This window comes from Anser cygnoides, chromosome 2 (genome assembly GCF_040182565.1).
Source record: "Anser cygnoides isolate HZ-2024a breed goose chromosome 2, Taihu_goose_T2T_genome, whole genome shotgun sequence".
NCBI lineage: Eukaryota > Metazoa > Chordata > Aves > Anseriformes > Anatidae > Anser > Anser cygnoides.
The window spans coordinates 57,384,575-57,406,389 of record NC_089874.1 but is presented as its reverse complement, the minus strand read 5'-3'; the positions used below and the strand labels follow the sequence as shown (position 1 = coordinate 57,406,389).

At 39.7% G+C, this 21,815-nt stretch overlaps 1 protein-coding gene across 1 annotated transcript in view; it reads left to right on the top strand.

Annotated features, from left to right (window-relative positions):
• Window positions 1-21,815, top strand: part of CNTNAP2 (contactin associated protein 2) — a 1,164,016-nt gene that overhangs the window by 760,608 nt on the left and 381,593 nt on the right. The window contains exon 11 of the mRNA XM_066992162.1: window positions 536-642. Coding sequence (XP_066848263.1) covers window positions 536-642 — 107 coding nt within the window. The remainder of the gene's footprint in view (window positions 1-535; window positions 643-21,815) is intronic.

Sequence of the window (21,815 nt, the reverse complement as noted above, 5' to 3'; positions counted from 1 at the left end):
ACCTATTACACATTTTATAATGAAGCCTATACCACCTTGTTTGTTTTAATAATGCAGCATTAGTAATTTCCATCCTAGCCAGCAATCTGCCTTCACTTTATCCCATTTCTGGCAACAGAAGGATAAATAGCAACTCACTGGCATTCTTTCTTTTACTTTCAGTCAGTCACAGGACTAGAGTCCATGAGGCGTGACACCACCTGCACAGCAGAAAGCAGTGTGACTTGTGATATTTTTGTTTTGACAGCTAAGTACCAGTCGTACTTAGTTTAGAACCCTAATTTATTAAGTGAAAGTACTCCACTTTTATTCCCCTTTTTTTTTTGTTTGTAAAGGGGCTTCATCAGAGCCTGATAAATCATTTATAGTGCAACTGTGTCTTTGGATACAAATTATGTTACTATGAAAGAAATAACAAGGATTAATTGCCAGGCAAGGACATGATGTACTGCTTGGGCAGCTCCCAATTTAGCAGTGTATAAATCTTGATGTTCATTTAGTTTTCTCTCTATATCTTTGCATCTCATCCTGACAGGTGCGTGCCCAATCACTGTGAACATGGTGGTAAATGCACCCAGACGTGGGACATCTTCAAGTGCACTTGCGATGGAACTGGATACAGTGGCGCCACTTGTCATAACTGTAAGCCATCCTGCCATTTCAAAATTGTAATTGAGTATGGAAGACACTGATGTCTTTTGAGACATAAAGTTTAAGTCATCTTATCTGCTTGCTAAAGATTCTCAGCCTTATTAAGGAAAAGTTGGTTTAAGCAGGCTCTGCCTTTTCTACATAGGGCTGTATTTATATAGTACTATTCTGTATTGTGGAAGGGTCCGAAGCACATTGACCAAGCACATTGTCAGTCATTGCACTCTACACTTCCAAATGGACACAGTGAATGTGCCCTAAGCTTTTGGGGAGAACTGCTGACCACTGCTAGAGAAACATTGGTTTGGGTTGCTAATCCTGAAGCTTGTTTACATACTGATTTGTGGCCATTCTAGAATTAAATTTATTTGCAAGACAAAAGTGTAAATAGACTATTTCCTATGAGCTCCACCTATGCTACAATATTAAAGCAAAGATGAGAAAAATATACAACTGCTCTTCTTACAGATTCTGAAGTATGTATGCAGAGCTTCTGGTGTGTGTCTTCTGTTCCTTCCATCATACACTAAAAGCAGGATTTTTACCTGCAAAGTGTATTTTAAAATATCTGGAAGATGCAGAAAAATCCTTTTTCTCCTTTTTCTTTAGCAAACTGCCTCTTAATATTGAGGAGACCATAAAGATGCTTCTGAACAGTTGAAAAGTTAAATTTGAAGTTGAGTTTTATGTAGGTAGAGATATAAATTCATATAATCTAACTACAGCTATGTAAAATGTTACAAATATAATTGCAGTATTATTTCATTCGTAATCAAAATAACAGTCAGAAAAATGGTGACAATTCACAGGAGTCTGAATATATATATGTATTAATAAAGTCATTCTTTGCATGGCTACTGAGCTAGTAAAACTGAAAGAGTTAAATGGCAAATGAGTGTTTATTAAAGGGAAATATGTGAAGTACCAATGTGTGTGTGAGAAATTTCATGGACAGCCCTTTTTCTACCAAGAGTGAATGTGCATAGCAGTTGTGTGCTTACCTCTGATCTTAAGAAAGGAGACACAGAATTTAGAATGAAGTAGTATTTTGGTGAAACAAAGGAAAAAATGCATTTTTTTGGAAAGTATAGTATTTTTAGAACTTGTTCTGCTCTAGTACAGACACTTGGAAAAATATGCTTCCTGTCCATATGATATGCTGTTAAGGTGTTTAACTGGAGAAATGCAGGTATTGAAGCTCAGTTAATTAAGTGCATTTTATCTAGCAAGCCTTAGAAAATATGTTTAATTTGTCACAGGAAAATGTATTGTGCAGGATCCAGAAGCCTGACAGAGGCAAGATTCCTGCAGCTGCATGCATTCCCAGCAGGCACATCACGCACATGCGAGCGCATGGCTGGCTGCACAGATAATAGGCAAAACATTCACAGAAATACAGCACCAGTGTCCTCATCCTGCTCCCTTTTTTTGGCTGATCAGAATGGAAGTTCACTAGCAAGTACACTGTCCCCACCTCACTCTTACACGTGGTGGATTCCTCCAGTGGCTGGGCTCTGTCAGTCTGCCTAGTAGCTGGCCCTGGGTCCCAGCCTCCCCAGTTGCTGATGCCTGGACCATGGATAGCCTGGCAGGGTATTATTTGGGCTCTTCCTTCTGCCATTGTCTCTTAACTCTGTTGTGCGCGTGTAGATGACTTAAGATATAATCTAACATAGTCTAGCTTTCCTTCTTGAGTCCCAAAGAGAAGCAATAAGGACACAGGACACATAGATGGCATAACTTTTCTTAAATTAGTCACTAAAAAGGAAAGAACTAATAAACCAATGATGTGTGAACAGTTCTCTTAATAGGATTTTCACCTGCATGTTATGGATAAACAATACAATAAGGCAAGTAAAAGGCACTGCTGGACTGCAGTATTGAAAGGGGGATTTAGAGTCTACTGTTCTGTTTTTAACTATAGGATGGGATATGTGATATAGGATAAGTATATGGGATTATGCTGTCCAGGTCATTTGGAGATACATTGTTTAGAACCTTACTTTTTAATTCAGATGGACTTTCTAACTTAGATGTCTAAGCTTTTGATGTAATTTTTATCTTTAAAAAAACTTACTTTATTTTTTATCACTTGGTACTACAATTTTAGAAGTCTTTTTTTTTTCCTATTAAAAAAAAAAAATGTTGAGTTATTCACTCAGTGGGTGTTCTGTCAGAATGTGTGAGGTCTTGTGCTGTTCCGGAGTCTGGAATTGAATGGCCCCAAAATCAGTGAAAATCAAAAATTATAGTGTTGAGGTATAGGATGAGATAACCTTAACTCTGCCCTTACTGAGCAGTCAATAGTTACCAGGATTTACAAGATGTTACAACTCTGTTTACAGTATTAATTATAGCTGCAAATAAAGAGGGGATCTGTTGAAGCTTGCTAAAGTTTGTGGTTATCCTGTCCTGAGGTATGGGGCTTCGACTTTGCTGCAGTGATACTGACCTCATCTGTTCTTTCCTACTCATGCAGCGTGAATGTGTACTTGGACACGCTTGGTGTGCTACCTTTCAGCTCCTTATGAAATTTCTGATGTTTGTGACAATAATAGTATGAAAGAGATGCTGGAGGACGAACGAAGTTGGAATGATAACTGGTGTAATATAAAAATAACTGAAAGCAATTTTAAACAGGATTATGAGTTGTATGAAAAGGCTATAAAATTTAGCAAATGTCATGATTCTATGGAGAAGAAAATTGTTTAAGTACAGGCACTTTCAGTATCATTTTACTTAAATATAAGATTGTTACATAGCAAGTGGTTTTGTATTCTCCTGTAAAATGTTTTCCGCAGTGTTTATGCTGGTGATGTAACAGGGCATTTCTTAAAGAGGTTAGAGTCAAGGCTATGTTAGTGTATAACTTAGCTCTGTACCTTATGATTTTCATGAGTTTGAGTTTTGCTGAACTTAAAAGAACAAGTTCTGTGTTACTGAAGGTTTTTGTCAGGGAATTTTGCTTTGGCCAGGGAATTCCAACACTTTCCTAAGCTTTTGACCTGAAAAGAGGCAAAGCTTTACAGCCTTGACTGAATTTCAGAGTAGTGTGTTAGGTTTCTTTGAAGTTGAAACTTCAAGACAAAATCAAGGGATGATGTCCTTGAAGTGAAACAGAGGAAAAATATTTGCATGAAACCCTTGTGAATCAAAATGGCCTTGTTTCACATAGGTCTGGTCATAATATATTTATAGCATGATAGTGAAAACAACAGTTTAGTTCAGAGAGGTGAAGTATGTATTCTGGGGATGAGAACAGTGCAAACTACAAAACAGAAACAGTTATAGAAAGTTATTTCAGATTTGAAACTAACAATTCTGATGATATTGCCAATTGTGTAGACCTACTATGCACACCTGAATTTTAAGATCAGAAAATAATTTGCTTTTTAGAATAGGGCATTGTTATGTGAAGGCTATTCATCTTTCCAAGACAAGCCAAGATTTCCACACTCTGTCCACTATCACGGAATCGTCTAGGTTGGAAGAGACCTTCAAGATCACCTAGTCCAACCTCTGACTTAACACTAACAAGTCCTTCACTAAACCATATCACTATCTTATTTTATTTTTCTACAGCTACTAGTGGGTCAATGTAGGGGTTTTACCTGGCTGGACAGCTAAACTCCACAACAAACCCTCTCACCCCCCCCTCCTCAAAGGAAGTGAGGGAGAAGAAAGTATGCTTGGGAAAAAAAGCTTATGGGTTGAGATAAGGATAATCTAATTAAAGAGAAAAAGATAAAAACAAACAAAGACCACAGAGAAGCAGAAGGAAGAAAAAAAATTCTCTGCTTCCCATCAACAAGCAATGTTCAGCCATGTCCTGGGAAGTAGGGCCTTAATACATGCAGCAGTTTTTTGGGAGGATAGACATCTTCATAACAGGAGACCCTCCCTCTCTTTCCCCTTTCCCACCTTTTATTGCTGAGTGTGACATCATATGGTATGGAATATCCCTGTGGTTGGTTTGGGTCAGCTGCCCTGGCAATGTTCCCTCCTTGTCTCTTGCCCATCCCCAGCTCGCTGATTGTGCGGGGTTTGGAGGGAGTCATGATGCTGTGCCAGTATTGCTCAGCAGTAGACACAACACTGGTGTGATACCAGTGCTGTTCTAGCTACAAGTGCAGAGCACAGCACTGTATGGGCTGCTACAGCCAGACCCTGTACAGTCCCAAAAGCTTAATGGTGAATTAACCAAAAATATTGGAGAGCTTAGTATCTCATTGCATAGGAAACACCCCCAGAAATCTGCCATATTGTTTTTTCCTAACATGCTCAGTGCCCAGGGGAATGCTGTGGCTTAGCAAATACCAAGCTAGAACACCAGCTTTATCATTAGACAAGACAGAAAGGTAAATTAATACTTAAGTATTTAAGTATTAAAATTTTAAAGATTTTTTAATACTTAAAAATCATTATTTACAGGTGTGAAAGAGTTAAAAAATGGTCTTAAAAATGATTAAGATTATAATTAACATTAAACAGAATCCTTACCAGCTTTATTGTATGAGCTAAAATTTTAATCTCTGACTAACCTTTATAGCCTACTGAAGGCCACCCTACCATGCACATTTCTTAGAGACACATTTTTCAAGAGTCTATTGGTAAATGGTTCCTGGAGCCATTGAGAACAGGAGCTTATTTTCCTCATTGCTTCTCCTCATCTCCATCATGTTGTTCAGATAACACCACTCTGCTGCACCTTGCACAAACTATACATCTAGTTTTAGGCTCTAAGGTGCTTCCTTAAAACAAAATGGTATAAATTTACAAATGCATATCAGCACAAATAGTAATTATTCAAACTTCATCTCAGATTTTTAATATGCAGTATCACTTGATACATATGCAGTATTTCACTTGACTCTACGTGTGAAAGAAACATGATAAAGGATTTACTGACAGTTTGCTATGACTGTGATCTATTTACCACCTCCTGCACAAACTTTGTCAGATTTAGAAAAAATCTAGCAGAACCTATAAAATCAATTTAATCATTTCTTTTCCTAATTATTTCCAATAGCAAAAAGGTCCAATTTCTTCTCAGAAGATTAATCTTAATTATATTCATATTTACTCATATGAGACAAGCTATATTCTTTCTAAATTTCACTTTCAAACAAAAACTGCCCTTATTTTTACTTGTGTATGTCCACCTTTCCTTTGAGAATATCATATGGGAAAGGGTTTGCTTATACATCTTCAGTTATTCCATTGGGGGCACTAACCTCAAGCTCACCATCAATTATCTGTTAGATCTGTAAAAGCAATAGGAGATCTGTAGTCTTAGATAATCACATCACTAGAAGAGGCAGACAGAAATTACACTGGAATATATTTTTAGAGTAGAAGTATGCTGCAAGTTTGTGGGGATTTTTGATTCTTTTTTTTTCTCCAAAATAAGTATTTGTAACAATGTGGTGAGTTTTTGTCTTAGTTTCAACATAACAGATCCTGACCTCTGCATTCTCTGGCTTTGTCTCCTCATAGCTTGTCATGAATGTTACCTTATATTTTGGAATGTGTTCCAGAGTTACTAGGGAGTAAAGTACTGATCTTCCCTTGAGATGATGAATACATTAAGTGTCACTGAAAGTCTAATGAGCACTGATATTTTTTCCTAGGAATATTCACTTTCTCCCTATAATGAAATACTGCTTTAATAAGTAGTGTGTTAGTATCTAAAAATAAAATTTGAGCAAGAAACTTCTCTACTAACACACATTGTAGAGGCAGTGATAATTTTGATTCCTAATTATTGGTAAAATCAGTAATCAGAAAACCAAATTTAATCTGCATAGGCTGTAATGATTGGACTTACAGCAAGACTTCTGTTGATTACTTGGTAATAAATGATTTTCTTGTATTTCCAGGAAGGAGGAAACAACTGAGACATTCGACTTTCTACATTCAGAGTCTAGAGAAGAAAAGATGGCATTATAGTGTTTTTTTTTCTTGTCAGCATTTTGGGAAGTAGTCCATAGCAAAAGGGCAAATACATAATTTGTCAAAGATATGCTTTTAATCTTCACAAAAATAATAAAAGTAATTGTACAGATGCATAATCATCACAAACAAGTAAGGTACGACTTTCCACCTCAGTAAAAACTGGGGAAGTTCTGAGAACAAGATTGAGATCATAAAAAGTAACTAACAGATTTGTTAGAAAAATAAATTCTTTTCTTTTTTTAGAAAAGGCAATGAGCTTACAGTTTCACAGACAGATTAATGCATTATGTGATCAATAATGAGAGTTCTCTTTACAATTCACTAATTATGGAAACTTGTTTCTTCCTTATTTAACGGAGGGAAGAGAGAAATCTGGGAAACAACAGAAAAAAAATCTTTCAAAGAAAATCAACTGCTGCAATTAATAACAAGCAACACTTATACAACTTGTTCAATGTGATCTGAGTGAAATAGGACAGACTGTCCACTAATAGTAAGGTTGCTTATGGTCTTATGAGTTAAGTTTTGTAACCATGAACAACACATAAATGCACTAATTATCAGAAGAGAATATTTATGCAACTGAAGTGCCTCCAGGATACAGCAAAATAATCCACTAATCCAAATGTGGAGAGTCATTAATGACCAAAAAAAAAAAAACCACAAAAAAACTCTAAAGTTTGTAACAGCTGCCAAGATGAAAGTGGTATGTATTTTTCAGTAATTCCCCCTAGAACTTCTACTACAGAATTGACCCTCGCTAGAACTAACAAAAAATCTGTTTAAATAATAATAATAATAACTTAAAGGTATTAAAGTATTTTACTTCAGTTTTTTATGCTTTTGGATAACTGTAAACTCAATGTGGAGAAGACATAGTAATTTGATAGTAAATACTACCAGCTGGAGACTAGATCTTTCTCATCTGAGCTTTGAAAGAGGCTTTGAAAGAAACTTGGGTTTGATATCAATAAGAGTTGATGTTGATAGAAACTAGGAAACTAGTCGTGTTTCTAGGACAACATACAACCTTCAAAATTAAGACCAGAATAGTTTCCGGAGCCTGTTTGTAAAATCTAACTCTGTTATAGCTCTGCCTTAAGAAAGAAAAATCAAACAAAAACATATCCAAGAGTATAAAATTGGACTGAACAACTACGTTAAGATGATGTTCCTATCCTGTTCCTTAAGAACTCCCATAATTATTGGAAAAGAAAAAAACAAACAAACAAACAAAAAAAACTCCAGAAGAGCTGCTGCAGTAAAGGTTCAACAGTTTGTTAAGAACAGACGATGTTTCTCAGAAAAAGCAGGAGGGATGTCCTGGCTATCTGGGAAATAATAATTAAAAAATAAAAAACGGTCTCTTTGCATCCAAAGTAGTTAGAGACTCTGAATTTGTGACCCAGGATAAGCAAAGTAGATTTAGGGAGGTAAATGCTGTGTTCAGGCTCAGCATTGTGTGCATGTGAATGTGTGTCTGAACAATGCTAATCTTAGAGTAATAGTTGAAAAAGGGAGCTAGAATTTCTGAAATCTTTAAAGTCTTTTGTCTCTCCTGCTCTTAGTACTCTCTGAGAAAGCGCTTTCAACAACTGATTGTTCTCGGTGAGATTGGTGTCAATTTATTCTTCTCCTTTCTCACACTGTATCTGAACTAACCAAATGTTCAAATCTGATACATGCTCTGCAGAACATCATTTCTAGCATGTCTGTCTCTTTGCTGTTGAGAATAGAGATTCTCAAAGCTCGTTTATAGAGAAACTATTTTGTTTACAGAAGTTTATTTAAAAGGGTTGTATAATCAATATGCTAACTTCTAAAGCAGCTAATCTCTTTTCCAATAACACTTTTCAAAGGAAATATCATCATAATTTATAGTAGTCTGTGTGGATTCATCTCCTGTTATTTATTACATGTTTTCAAGGGATTTAACATAATGCCTTTCTTGCTCCTCTAGGGATGCAAACTGTTATTGAATTATTTGCTTTAATTTAAAACAATAATTTTAAATGGAGGTGAAGTTGTTTGGTTTAGTCCTAGATTTTAGAATCGGAGAATCATATACAGTGGAAAAGACTTTCAAGATTATCAAGTCCAGCCATCAACCTGACCTAGCAAGTTTCACCATTAAACCACATCCCTTATTGCCCCATCCACACTCTTAAATACCTTAAACCTCTCTTAAGCACTCTTAAATCTCTTAAATACCCCCAGGCATGGGGATTCCAACACTTCTCTGGGCAGCCTGTTCCAATGCTTGACCACCCTGTCTGGGAAGAAATTCTTCCTAATATCCAATCTAAACTTCCAATGGTACATTCTAAGAACATTTCCTTGCGTTCTGTCGCTTCTCACCCAAGAAAAGAGACTGACACCCTCCACACTGCAACCTCCTGTCAGGAATTTGTAGGCAGTGATGAGGTCTCCCCTCATCCTCCTCCACTCCAGACTAAACAACCTCAGTTTCCTCAATGACTCTTCATAATCCTTGTTTTCTAGTCCCTTCAACAGCTTTGTTGTCCTTCTCAGCAGATGCTCAAGGAACTCAATGTCCTTCTTTTACTGAGGGGCTCCAAATTGAACACAATATTCAAGGAGCAGTCTTGCCAGTGCTACATCCAGGGGAACAATCATTTCCCTTGTCCTGCTGGCCGCACTATTTCTGATTCAGACTAGGCTGCTACTGGCCTTCTTGGCCACCTGGGCACACTGATGGCTCGTGTCCAGCTGGCAGCACCCGTGGGTCCTTTTCTGCTGGCACCTTTCCAGCCATTCTTACCCAAGCCTGTATCGATGCATGAGGTTGTTATGACCCAAGTGCAGCACCTAGCACTTAGCCTTGTTGCGTGTCATGTTATTGGATTTGGCCCATCAATTTAGCCTATCCAGATTCCTTTGTAAAGCCTTCCTATCCTTAAGTAGATCAATAGTTTTACTTAACTGGGTATCATCTGCAAACTTAGCGAGGGTGGACTTGATCCTCTCATCCAGACCATTTAAAAAAATGTTAAAATTGGCTGCATGACTGAGCCCTGGGGAATGCCACTGTTGACCTGCCACCAACTGGATTGAACTCTGTTCACTCCTTGAGCCTAGACAGTTCTTCACTCAGAAAACTGTACATTTGTCCAAGCCATGAACAGACAGTTTTTTTCCCAGGAAGATACTGTGGGAAACAATGGAAGGATCAACTCTCTTGACCTGTTAGTAATACTTTGCCTAATGCAGCCAAGAATACTGATAGCCTTCTTGGCACCAAGGGCGTGTTGCAGTCTTTCATGTAAAATATATAAACCCCAAGTCAATGCATTTTTGAGCTGTGCCTCCAAAACCGGGAAAAGAAAAGCTTTGTGCTGTTTATATATATATTTTAGTTGGGAATGTTATGGTTTTTATGTTCTGTCCTCCTATATATATATATACATATTTATTTATTCAACCTATTCTTAGTTACAGAGCTGTAAGCTGTGTAGTTACTCACCTGCTACTAATTTATTGTCTGCTGAACTGAGAACTGCTCTGCACCATGTGCTTATAAAATTCAGAATGTGTAATAAATTGGAGTCAGCTTGCATGTTTATTGTATTTAAATGGATGGAATGTACCTTCAGGACAGAAAGGGCTGCAGTTCCAAAATGAGCAATAACATCAGTACTGCTTGGTGAAGGTTAAATAAAGAAAATGAGCATTAGGATGCAAAACAGAATATGAATAGTCAATCATCAGTGATTATGTTGGAATTTAAATAAAATAAAATCAGCTGGATATGACCCAATCAGATAAGGTTCGAGAGAGAGTAAGGGGTGAAACTGGCCTTCAGGTTCTACCTGTTTATAAAGTTAGGCTGTTTATACATGGTTCTAAATTAGGATCAAATGTTGTGAGTTTTTAAGCAAAACTTCTACTAGGTAGGGGAAATATGTTTGGGGCTCAATGACAGTCTGAAATCAGTGTGTAATTTGGAGCATTTTCAGTCCCTGAGTTCAATGACCTAGTTCATGTTTAAAACTGACCAAGCAATTGCCTGAATTTGCAGCCTGCATTTGGGAAAGCTTAGGTATTAGATAAGTTTTTTGCAGGCAGCTATAACCTGTGCTCTGTTGTTATTCAGAATGCAGAATCAAGTATTATTTCCAGGGGACAGTTAAAAGAGAACATGCAATTAAGAACAGATAACTTTAAAACAGCTCATGTATGCTATAAAATCAAAGTCAGGATTAATCACAGCCTAAAAAGGACTCAGAGTGTAAAGACTTCAAAATTAATTAGCTTTTTCTTAAACTTCTCCATTAAGACAATCTAGCATATTGCTTACTTTAACTTAATTGCAAAAATAATAATAATAATAAATTAAGGTGCTGATATTAAATTCTGATTGACAGCCATTAGAAAGAAAAAAAAAAGGAAAAAAAAATGTTTTGAAGTCACTCCATAATTCTGGCTTCCTCAGACAGGTGAGAAAATGAAGTTAGTGCAAAGGTCAATTGTAGAGATGCACTGTAGCTGAAGTAATGAGAATTTCTTCAGATATATCTGTAGTGTTTTTTATCTCTGCACATACAATTAAAAAAAAAACACATTAAAAATGGACAAAAAATAATACATTCTATTTTTTTAATGATTTTTTCCATTAAAGAGGCAGTATATACCAACAGATAATCAGACATTATGTAGGTTTTGTACCATTTCTGTGTACATGACTTAGGACAAAATGATTTGATAAATTCTACATTCTTGATTTTTCCATATGTGGAAGGCAGCATGATCAATCTAGTAGGACTACAGAATGAGAATTAGCATATTTAGATTCAGTCCTTTGTGTTAGCGCTTCACAGTGATTTAATTTTGGGGCAAGTAATTTCTCTCTCCCACTTTTGTGTTTTCCGTTTTTTTTTGTTTGTTTGTTTGTTTGTTTGTTTGTTTTTTCCTTCCTCATTTGCACCATAGGAATAATGATGCTTTTTGTAAGTGCTTTAAGACTTATGAAAATCATTACAAGCAGAAGAGCTATTTGAAAAAATGAGAACGCTTGCAAAAAATCTCTTTTCATTCTAAAAGTTTAATGAAAACAGTTGGTCAATGTATAATCAGACCCTCTTTTATCATCTCACAAACTGGAAACACTAAATATTAGCAAACTAATGTTTTAACTCAAAAACTTATTTTGCACAAGACAGCTATTCAAGAAAATTATGAATTGCTACTTTTCTTCCTGACAATGGCCAGATTTTTACCGAGAGGGAAGAGGATCTCTCAAAAAAATGCTAACTGCCTCCAGTTACAGCTTCATAATAGTGCTGCTTTCTGTGATCTAGCTGGATGAATATATGAGACATTCATATTGAACATAGAAGTACAATGGAAAAAACAAACTCCCAAAGACCTCTGTGTTTCTTCTAGTTTGTCTGACTGAAGAAAAGTGTCATAATAAGGATTTTGAAAAGGCTCTACTTTCTCCAGCAGATTCTCTAGGGCAGGTAATCACCTCTGTGTCACCCCTCAGGTATAAGACTGGTCAGTCACCACAAAGTCTCTGAGAATTTTGAAGCTTGCTTTAAGAGGAGACACCCATCCATACTGGAATATAGCCTTGAAAATGGGAAGTGATATAGACCACTTCAGGCTCTTCCTGGGGTGGAGGAGAAGCAGCTGAGCACCCCTTCTGGAATGGGCTACTGAGGGTAGAACCCAGGTTCTAAGCAGACTTAGTATGTCAGCTATCACTGACATATTAGAGCTGATTCTTTGATGGGTAGTTTTTGTTCAGGGGAAAAAGTGTGTTTTTCTTCGGATATGGTCATGTTTTATGCCTGAAAGCAATAGAAAAAAATGCATTTTCATAGAGTCATAGAATGGCTCAGGTTGGAAAGGACCTTGAGTATCATCTAGTTCCAACCCCCTGCCATAGGCAGGGACGCCACCCACTATATCAGGTTTCCCAGGACCTCATCCAGCCTGGTCTTGAACACCTCCAGGGATGGGGCATCCACAACCTCTCTGGGAAACCTGTTCCAGTGCCTCACTACCCTCTGAGTGAAGAATTTCCTCCTAACCTCTAATCTAAATCTCCACTCTTTCAGTTTAAAACAATTCCCCCTTGTGCTGTCATTGTCTGAGCAAAAAGTCGCTCCCCATTTTTCTTATAAGCCCATTTTAAGTACTGAAGAGCAACTATGAGGTCACACCAGAGCCTTCTCCTCTCTAGGCTGAACATCCACAGCTCTCTCATCTTTTCTTCATAGGAGAGGTGCTCCAGCCCTCTGATCATCTTTGTGGCTCTCCTCTGCACCTGCTCTAACAGCTCTGCATCCTTCTTGTGCTGGGGGCCCCAGATCTGGATGCAGCACTCCAAGTGGGGCCTCACAAAGGCAGAGCAGAGGGGGACAATCACCTCCCTCCACCTGCTGGCCAGTCCTCTGTTGATGCAGCCCTGGATGCAGTTGGCCTTCTGGGCTGCAAGCATGAGCTGTTGACTCATGTTGAGCTTTTCGTCTACCAGAACCCCCAAGTGCTTCTCTGCAGGGCTGCTCTCAATGAGTCCTTCTCCTAGTCTGTACTCATGTCTGGAAATGCCCTGACCCAGGTGCAGCACCCTGCACTTGGACTTGTTGAACCTCATTAGGTTCACATGGGCCCATTTCTCAAGTTTGTCCAGGTCCCTTTGGATGGCATCACTTCCTTCTGTTGTATCAGCTGCACCACTCAGCTTGGTGTCATCTGAAAACTTGCTGAGGGTGTACTCAATTCTACTGTCTATGTCATTGATGAAGATATAAACAGTACTGGTCCGAGGACAGACCCCTGAGGGACACCACTTGTCACCAGCCTCCACCACTCTCTGTGTGCAACCTTCAAGCCAACTCCTTATGCACTGAATCATCCACCCTTCAAATCCATCTCTCTCCAATTTAGAGATAAGGGTGTCATATGGGACCTTGTCAAATGCCTTACAGAAGTCCAGGTAGATGACATCGGTTGGTCTTCCCTTCTCAACTGATGCAGTCGCTCACTCATAGAAGGCCACCAGATTGGTCAGGCACAATTTGCCCTTGGTGAAGCCATGCTGGCTGTCCCAGATCACTTCCTTCTCTTGCATCTACCTAGACATTTCTTCCAGGAAGATCTCTTCCATGATCTTGACATGCACAGAGGTGAGGCTCACTGGTCTGTAGTTCCCCGGCTTCTTCTTTCTACCCTTTTTAAAAATGGGAGTGATGTTTCCCTTTTTCTAGTCACCAGGGACTTCATCTTACTGCCAGGACTTTTCAAATATGATGGAGAGAGGCTTGGCAATTCCATCAGCCATTTCCCTCAGGACCCTGTGATGCATGTCATCAGGCCCCACAGACTTGTACCTGTTCAGTTTCATCAGATGGTCTTGAACCTGCTCTTTGCTTACAGTAGGAGGGACTTTACTTCCCCGACCCCTGTCCAGAGGTTCAGGGACTCAAGAAACGTGGGAAGCCTGACTGGCAGTGAAGACTGAGTCAAAGAAGCTATTGAGTACTTCAGCCTTCTCCATGTCTGTTGTTACCAGTTCTCCCTTCTCATTTATCAGAGGAGATGTGGCCTCCTTAGCCTTTCTTTTCCAGCCAATGTACCTACAGAATACTTTCTTGTTATTTTTTACATCCCTTGCCAAGCACGGTTTCATCAGTGCCTTGGCTTTCCTAATCCCGTCTCTGCATATCCGGACGGCATCCCTGTACTTTTTCCAGACCACATGTCCCTTCTTCCCCTGCCTGTGCATTTTGTTGTCATGCCTCAGTTTGACCAGCAGGTCCTTGCTTTGCCATGCTGGTTTTCTGCCTTCCCTGCTTGATTTCTTACACATGGGGATGGAGAATTCTTGCCCTCTAAGTGTCCTAAAAGAGTTGCCAGCTCTGATCAGTTCCTCTGTGCCTAAGGACGGTTTCCCAGGGGATCTCATCCACTCATTCTTTAAACAGTTGGAAGTTTGCTCTTCTAAAGTTCAGCATCTTGACTTTGCTCTTTTCCAAGCCCATATTCCTTGAAAACAAAAACATCAGCCAGGGCGTAGATGCTTCAGACCAGACTGCCTCCCATCTTAACTTCTTTAATGAGTTCATCTGCATCAATGAGAAGCAGGTCCAGTAACGCTTCTCCTTTGGTTGGTTCATCCAATACCTGGACCAGGAAGTCATCCTGAACGTACTCAAGGAATCTCCAGTATTGCTCATGGCCTGCTGTGTAGTTTTCTCAGCAAACATCCACATGGTTGAAGTCCCCCATCAGGATAAGAGCGTGTGAGAGTGACGCTTCTTGTACTTGAAGCAAGAATGCTTCATTCACAGGCTCCCCTTGATCGGGCAGCCTGTAGTATACCCCGACTACAAGGTGTCCTTTATTGTTGTGGTCCTTTCAACCACAAGCTCTCAGTCTGTCCATAGCTATTTCTCAGAGGCATTTCTTTGCAATCAATCCCTTCCCTAACGTAGAGGGGAACACTCCCTCCCCTCCTTTCCTGTCTTTCTCTTCTGAAGAGCTTGTAGCCCTTTATTCCAATGTTCCAGTTGTGTGATCCATCCCACCACATTTCTGTGATAGCGGTCAGGTCATATTTGTCTAATTACACCATGGTTTCCAACTCCTCCTGCTTGATTCCCATGCTGCATGCATTGGTGTAGAGGCACTTTGGCTGGGCTATTGGTTGCATTACATTTCCATAAGAACCCTTCCCTTTTGCTTTGGGGCAGTTCACAAGTATTTCCCTGTTGTTTCTTAGAGTGACAGTGTTCTCAGGTTTGCTTTCTTCACTCAGAGGTACATCCCCTTCACTCACTGCATCCAGTTTAAAGCTGTCATGACAAGCCCAGATAGCTTACTGTCCAGAACACTCTTGTCCCACCTGGTCAGCTGCGCCCCATTCAGTGTCACCATGCCTGGTTCTCCAAAGTGCATCCAAGACCGTAGAACCCCAAACCTTGAGCATGTCACCAGCCTCACAGCCAATCATTCATTTGGTCAGTTCATCTCCTTCTTCTTGGATCCCAGTCACCAACTGGGAGAACAGAGGAAAATACTACTTGTGCTCCTGATCCCTTCAACATCTTTTCAAGGGACATAACGTCCTTTTTGATATTTTGGAATCTCCTTGTCGCAGCATCATTTGATCCTATGTGAAAAAGTAGGAAGGGGTGGTAGTCTTTGGGACCTACCAGACTTGGTAGCCTCTTTGTAATATAAATATGGGCCCCAGGCAGGCAGCAAACCTCTCTGGAGAGATTGTCCATGTGGCAAATGGGAGCCTCAATGCCTCTCAGAGAGGAGTCTGCAGTGACTAACACCCTTCATGCCTTTTTTGTGGCAACGATTCTGATGCAGATGGGAGACTGAGCCAACTTTGTGTGAATGTCCTTTCTGAGTTTTTTACTAGTTCTCTTGGAGTCTCCTCTCTCCTGCCCGAACATCGTATCTATTGTGCTGAGGCACTTAGGGGCAGGGGGGAGACTCCTCCAGCTCCAAGCAGAGACAAGGGTCCACTCTCCCTTGTCATGTGAGTCTTTCACAGGTATTGGTTCAGGGCTGCAAGCTTGTTTACCTTCCCCTTGCCAGGACTTAAGGCAGGGCTGTTGCTCAGACCATGTCAGCACATAATACTATTTGTCAATCTCCTGCTCAGATTCCTGGATGCTACATCGCCTGGTGAGTTCCTCTCACCTCAGGAGAGAGATCCTCGGGAGGTCTCTTTGGGTGTAGGCATCCAACCGGGGAGGTTGTGGTCCCCCTGTCTGGGTTTCAGCCTTAGCCTGGCAGGCTCGGTGAGTGGACACCACTTCTGTTGTAGTAGAAGGCCCTTCCTCTGCTGCTCCCAGAATACAAAATGATCTACGTTGCTCCCTGCCTTCATGCACTGCCGCCCTGACTGCCACGCCATGCCCTGGTTGCTCACGCTCCCCAGGGGCTGCCTTTGTACAACAGAGGAGGGCTGTGTCTGGCTCTGCTCAAGACTCGTCAGCCTCCCTCGTGAGGGCTGCCGGGTCCTTGCGGCTGCCTCGAGGGACCTCCATGTAGGGAACCCCCTGCACGCTGCAATCCCCCACTCTGCTGCAGAACGCATCTGCCCTGGAGCTGATCGCCTCAACTTATCAGAAGACTTTACCTCTTCTGATAATATTAAAGGCTTCTTGTCTCATGTTGGGCCTGGCTAGCAACTCTGAAATAGTCAGGAGTCTTTTGTCACAAGCTGAACCCAAGACTAAAGTTTTGCACTTGTGGAAGAAAATGGACAACAAGGGAAAGGACAAAATACAGAAATTCACGTGAAGGGTAACAAAACATGGTATCTCGGTTTCCTTCTGCTTTGATTGCTTTAGAACAGTGTTTTTAAGTGATTCCTGTGGGGTAAGCAGGCATTTTTGATTAAGGACAAATATTTGTGTTTTGTGCATTATAATTTGCCTTTATAATTAGAAGGACAAGATTTAGATTTACAATAGTATCTGTGTGGCTCTAGTAGTAAGTAGCCACAGAAGATATTTATTGTCAGTCCTCTTACGCCACTTCTCTTTCCACAGTGTATATTGTAGATGATATTTTTTGATACAGCTTGGTTCTTGTTTATGGATGCTTCCTTTCTGGTTGCATCATATTCATATTCCAGTATACTCAAGCTTCTGTAATTGTCCATATTGACCCTTGTCACCTGTGGGCAAGAGCTGAAGAGCTGTGATGTTTTTCTTTTACTTTTAGTGTCTTTTTTTTTTTTTTTTTTTTTGAGTTTTATGCTCCTTCATAATTTAAATGGATGACAATGCAGGCAAAAATGTAGGACCAATATCTGTTAGCAGAAGTAGGTGTTAGATATCAGTTATATTTCATAACTGTTGCTTTGAAATTTCACCTTAGCTTAAACAGCTATGATTATCTTGGTTAGACAAGTCTTTTGGCAGAAGTAATGACAGGTTGAAAACACTGAAACTCCTCAAATATTTTGTTTAAGCCTAGCAAATCCTGTAGGTCTGTTTACTGAAATGTGGAGATGCTACTGTTTCATAAAAACTGTTTTTGTTTATATTATTAGAAGTTCTTAAATGTGGTTGTTGTTGTTGTTGTTGTTTTCCTCAGTAGAAGTCTTAGTTGTACAGCTCATCTAACACCACTACTTTTGTTTTACTGCAACCATAGAGTCTTTCTTTGAATCTCATCTTGCAAATTTTTAAGCACATGTATCCCTATGTAGCTTTTACATTAGGGAATATGGATGAATTAATCATCTGATCACTTGTTTAAAAAGCATTCAATTATTTTTTCTTGTGACTGTGGTTCTATTTTATTTGCTATGCTTTCAATATGGTTTTGTATTCAGAAAGAATTAATAGATGCTCTGAAACCCAGAGGAAAATGTAACACAATTTCTCACTACTTTTGTTTGATTTGAAGCTATATCTGGTACTGCTACTTGAAGACAATGCAGAAATCACTGCATTTCTGAGATGCATGCTCAGTCTAACTGAGCTGTACTGGCTTGTTAAGCCTTTTTGAAATTCTTAACTAGGCTCCTTTTCAAATCTATTTTTGTTTTCTTCATTTCCATGTTTCTGAATTTCTTTGTGCTTGCCTATCAACCTCAGCAGTTTGTTTCTTTATTATTTCTTTTCTAATCATCTGCTCACATTATGTTTCTTTTCACCCACTCTTTTTATTCACTTTCTTCCAGCAGTTTAGATGACAGTCATCAAACATATTCTGCAGATTAAAAAGCTGTATTGGACAGAAGTTGAGAGCTTCACCCAGGTCCTAATCACTTGAACTACTTATCAGGCAGCATGTTACTAATAACAGAAAAAGATGTGTTGAACATCACTGTAGCTGAGATGCAGGAATCTGTTAGGAAGTTTAACTGCAATGGTAAATAAACGGGGAAATGATCACAGGAGTTAAGTTGTGTACTTTGACCTTGCATGACATTTGACATGTATTCACTATGCAATGCTTTCTGTTAGAAGAAAGCATGTCATGCCAGATCAAACAACCCAAAAGAGGCAAGGCTGCTGCAGCTCAATGTCCTGAGGTCCAACCAATAGCAAGCCTAAAGATAGGCTTTGTGTGCGTGTGTGCCCAACAGACACCCATATACAAAACATACATACATAACTGAGCAGGATGGAGGTCCACCTGGAAGGAGTATATATACACAAGTACAGGTCAGTTCTCTCCAGCATCTGGGCTCAGAGACATGGTCTGCCCATTGGCTGGTCCTGGATCCCAATCTCCCCAGCTGCTGACACCACGACATACAACACCTGAGGTGGTAGTCCAACTCCAGTTGCTGGTGCAGACCACGGCATGCACACACACACATAGCTGGCCAGAACTTTCCAGATCCCTTAGTTGACAGATTTGCTCCCTATGCACTCACTCCCAGAGATACCTAGGCACTCTCACGCACAGAGCTAGCCATTAGACACCCACTAATCCTCCCTTGTTCCCAAGCCACTTTCACCTGGTTGCTAGCTAGTCTGGCGCAATCTTCATTAGCCATCACACACCTCTATTTGTCCTGTGTCTGTCACCACGGACACAGGGGCCCTCCAACCTGTGGTCTGACTCCAGATATTGGCACTCACACCCCCCATACACACATGCATACAGAATAGAGAGCCCGTCAACCAGGAAAATGTTAGAAGGGAATTTGATAAGAAGGCAGGACAGATTGTGCTGTTCATGTGCAGAGCAAAACCAGACAAGTGTACTGACCAGCTATTTACACTTTTCCTTCTTTTTCTCATGCTTTTTCCTTCTCCAGGTCCCCTACCCCGCTCCCATTTCTTGCCTTTGATTCTTTCTCTAAACATCCTGTATGTCCTCTGTGATCCTAAAGTGCTCTTCCCCTGCATCCCATAATGTATCCTACCCCTAGGCAGCAGCCCCCTTAGTCCAGAATGTTGATGGGAGAGCTGCTCCCAGTGACTCATGGTGATGGGTGTCACACCTGGACACTGGGGCTGATGGTTCTGCTGGGACAACTGCAAGGAGGACCCCATACAGGACGTTCATTTCTCTGTAGTCCTTGATTTGGGTTGCTGTCAGCCATCATGCCCCTGCTCTCCTTTGGGATTGTGTAGATGGGTCTTTGAGCTGGTGGCTCCTGTGATGGGCCTGGGAGCAGATGGGCAGAGGATTATTTGGGTTCCTCTGCTGCAATTGCATGTCTGAAGTCATCTGTAGGTGTGCAGATGAGCTTTCAGCACACTTTTCTATTGTTCTATCCCCTCAGTAAACAGTCTAAATACATACTCTGAAGTGCTGCTATTGAAACAGCAGTGAAATAGAGTACATGCCAACCAGTTCAACCTCCAATCTATGTTACTAATTTCACAGCTCATCCATTATGTGAATGAGATGTGAAAATGATTTCCAGTAAGTTGCCAGGACACAATCATTCCCACTTGAAAGTAGTAGAGAGAAAAATATGAAAAAAGAGACATGGAGCAGATGTTTCTGCTGATATTTTTTTGGCAGTTAAAAAAGTTGAATTCTGTTGGCGTTGTGAGTTGCTCAGTGATTTATGTAAATGACAAAGATGATGCATTGGTTCTAAACTGATGTCATGTTGATAGAGGATGTTTTCATTGAGATAATGTAAATGCTGATATGAGCATTTGTTTTCATAATGTTTTAGTTCTTTTCTGTTTGTGGAAACAAGTGCTCAGTTTCTCCAGAAATTGTTTGCTTAGGTGTCTGTAAATCTGTGTGTATAGCCATTGTTTTGTAGGTAGTTTAATTTTTATTGTTGGTGTGTGTATTTTTTTTTTGTTGTTTGTTTGTTTTTTCAAATACAAGTTTTTGATGTAAGGCTTTAATAATGCTTATTTTGTTTGACCAGTAATATCTTTTTTAATAATTTGAAAAAGTTTTATGCCAGTGAAAGTTGTACTAAGTATGGTCAAGCAAGGTACCACATTTTTTTCTATGGGATTGCAGATTATAATTGTTACAGAGACAAAACTCTTTGGGGAACAGAGGTGGTGAGGCTTGGGAGAGGGTCAGGAAACAGTGACAAATACAACTGTCAAGGTCTGTAAAAGTAACAATTAAGGTTCTTTAAATTATCATGGGAATAATGCATTTTTGGAATTAGTATTCATAATAAAACCTGACATTATAATCTCTTCACACTCTGTAAAGAGAATGTATCTTTGTGCAGGTGGGCATTATTTAACATTGATAAGGAAGTTCAGGACTTAAGGTAGACCAAACACCTTGTTATCCAAGGCAGGAAAGAACTGGTATGAACATGGTGGGGAAAAAAATGTAGTTTTATTGTTTGTAACCACTCATAGACATCTTGTATTAAAATAGTATTCCAGATATTTCCAAAACTTTTACCTAAATTTACATTTCCCCTACTTTTGACCCTCATATAATTTGCTAAGATTTTCATTGGTGTATTTCAGTGCACTTCATATTGCAATCAGGTGTTCGTTTTACACAGCTGGGAAGTTGTGAATTCAGGCTTGCACCTTGTCTCCTCTTTTCTATTGCCCTGTCAGTACAAAGTAAGTGGGAGTGGGAGCAGAAATCATACCCTTTCTTCAGGGGCATGGATTTTTCAAGTTTAGTCTTTATACCAATCTTGAAACCTTTTGCATGGAAGATTGTGTTGGTATCGGTTGTTCTCCTGTTGACTCCAGCTGGAGAAGACTCAAACTCAGCATCCCTGAAGCTTTCTGTGGCTGGAACCAATGTAAAACCAGCACAAGTACTGTGAATATCCAATATTTTCTTTGTCAGTCTTCCCCCACCAGATGGTTATGGTTTACAGCTACACAAATGTGCCAAACCATCCACATTTAAAACGAATCCGTGCCTTATGTGGAGCTTGGCATGACTTGCCATTTTCAGTTTCAAATGTTTACATCCTGAACAGTGTTTATTTCAGTCACGGAAAACCATATCAGAATGTGGTTTTAAAAAATATGTTTGTCTGTCCTTGAATGATAAGTCATTCTCCAAAGTACCTTGTTAAAAATTGGTGTCTAATTATACTTCTTTCTTGAGATGTCTGTAGGCTGGCGTTGTGACAATGGTGCTAATTGCCTAATTTATGGCTTCTAATTTTAAATCACTGCTAGGTTTGTTAAAAAATCCATTTTTGATCAGGCATTTGTTTCTAAATTCATTTTTCTTCCCTCCACACTCCCCAAAGGAATGAAAGAACAACCTTAACAGAGGAACGGAAA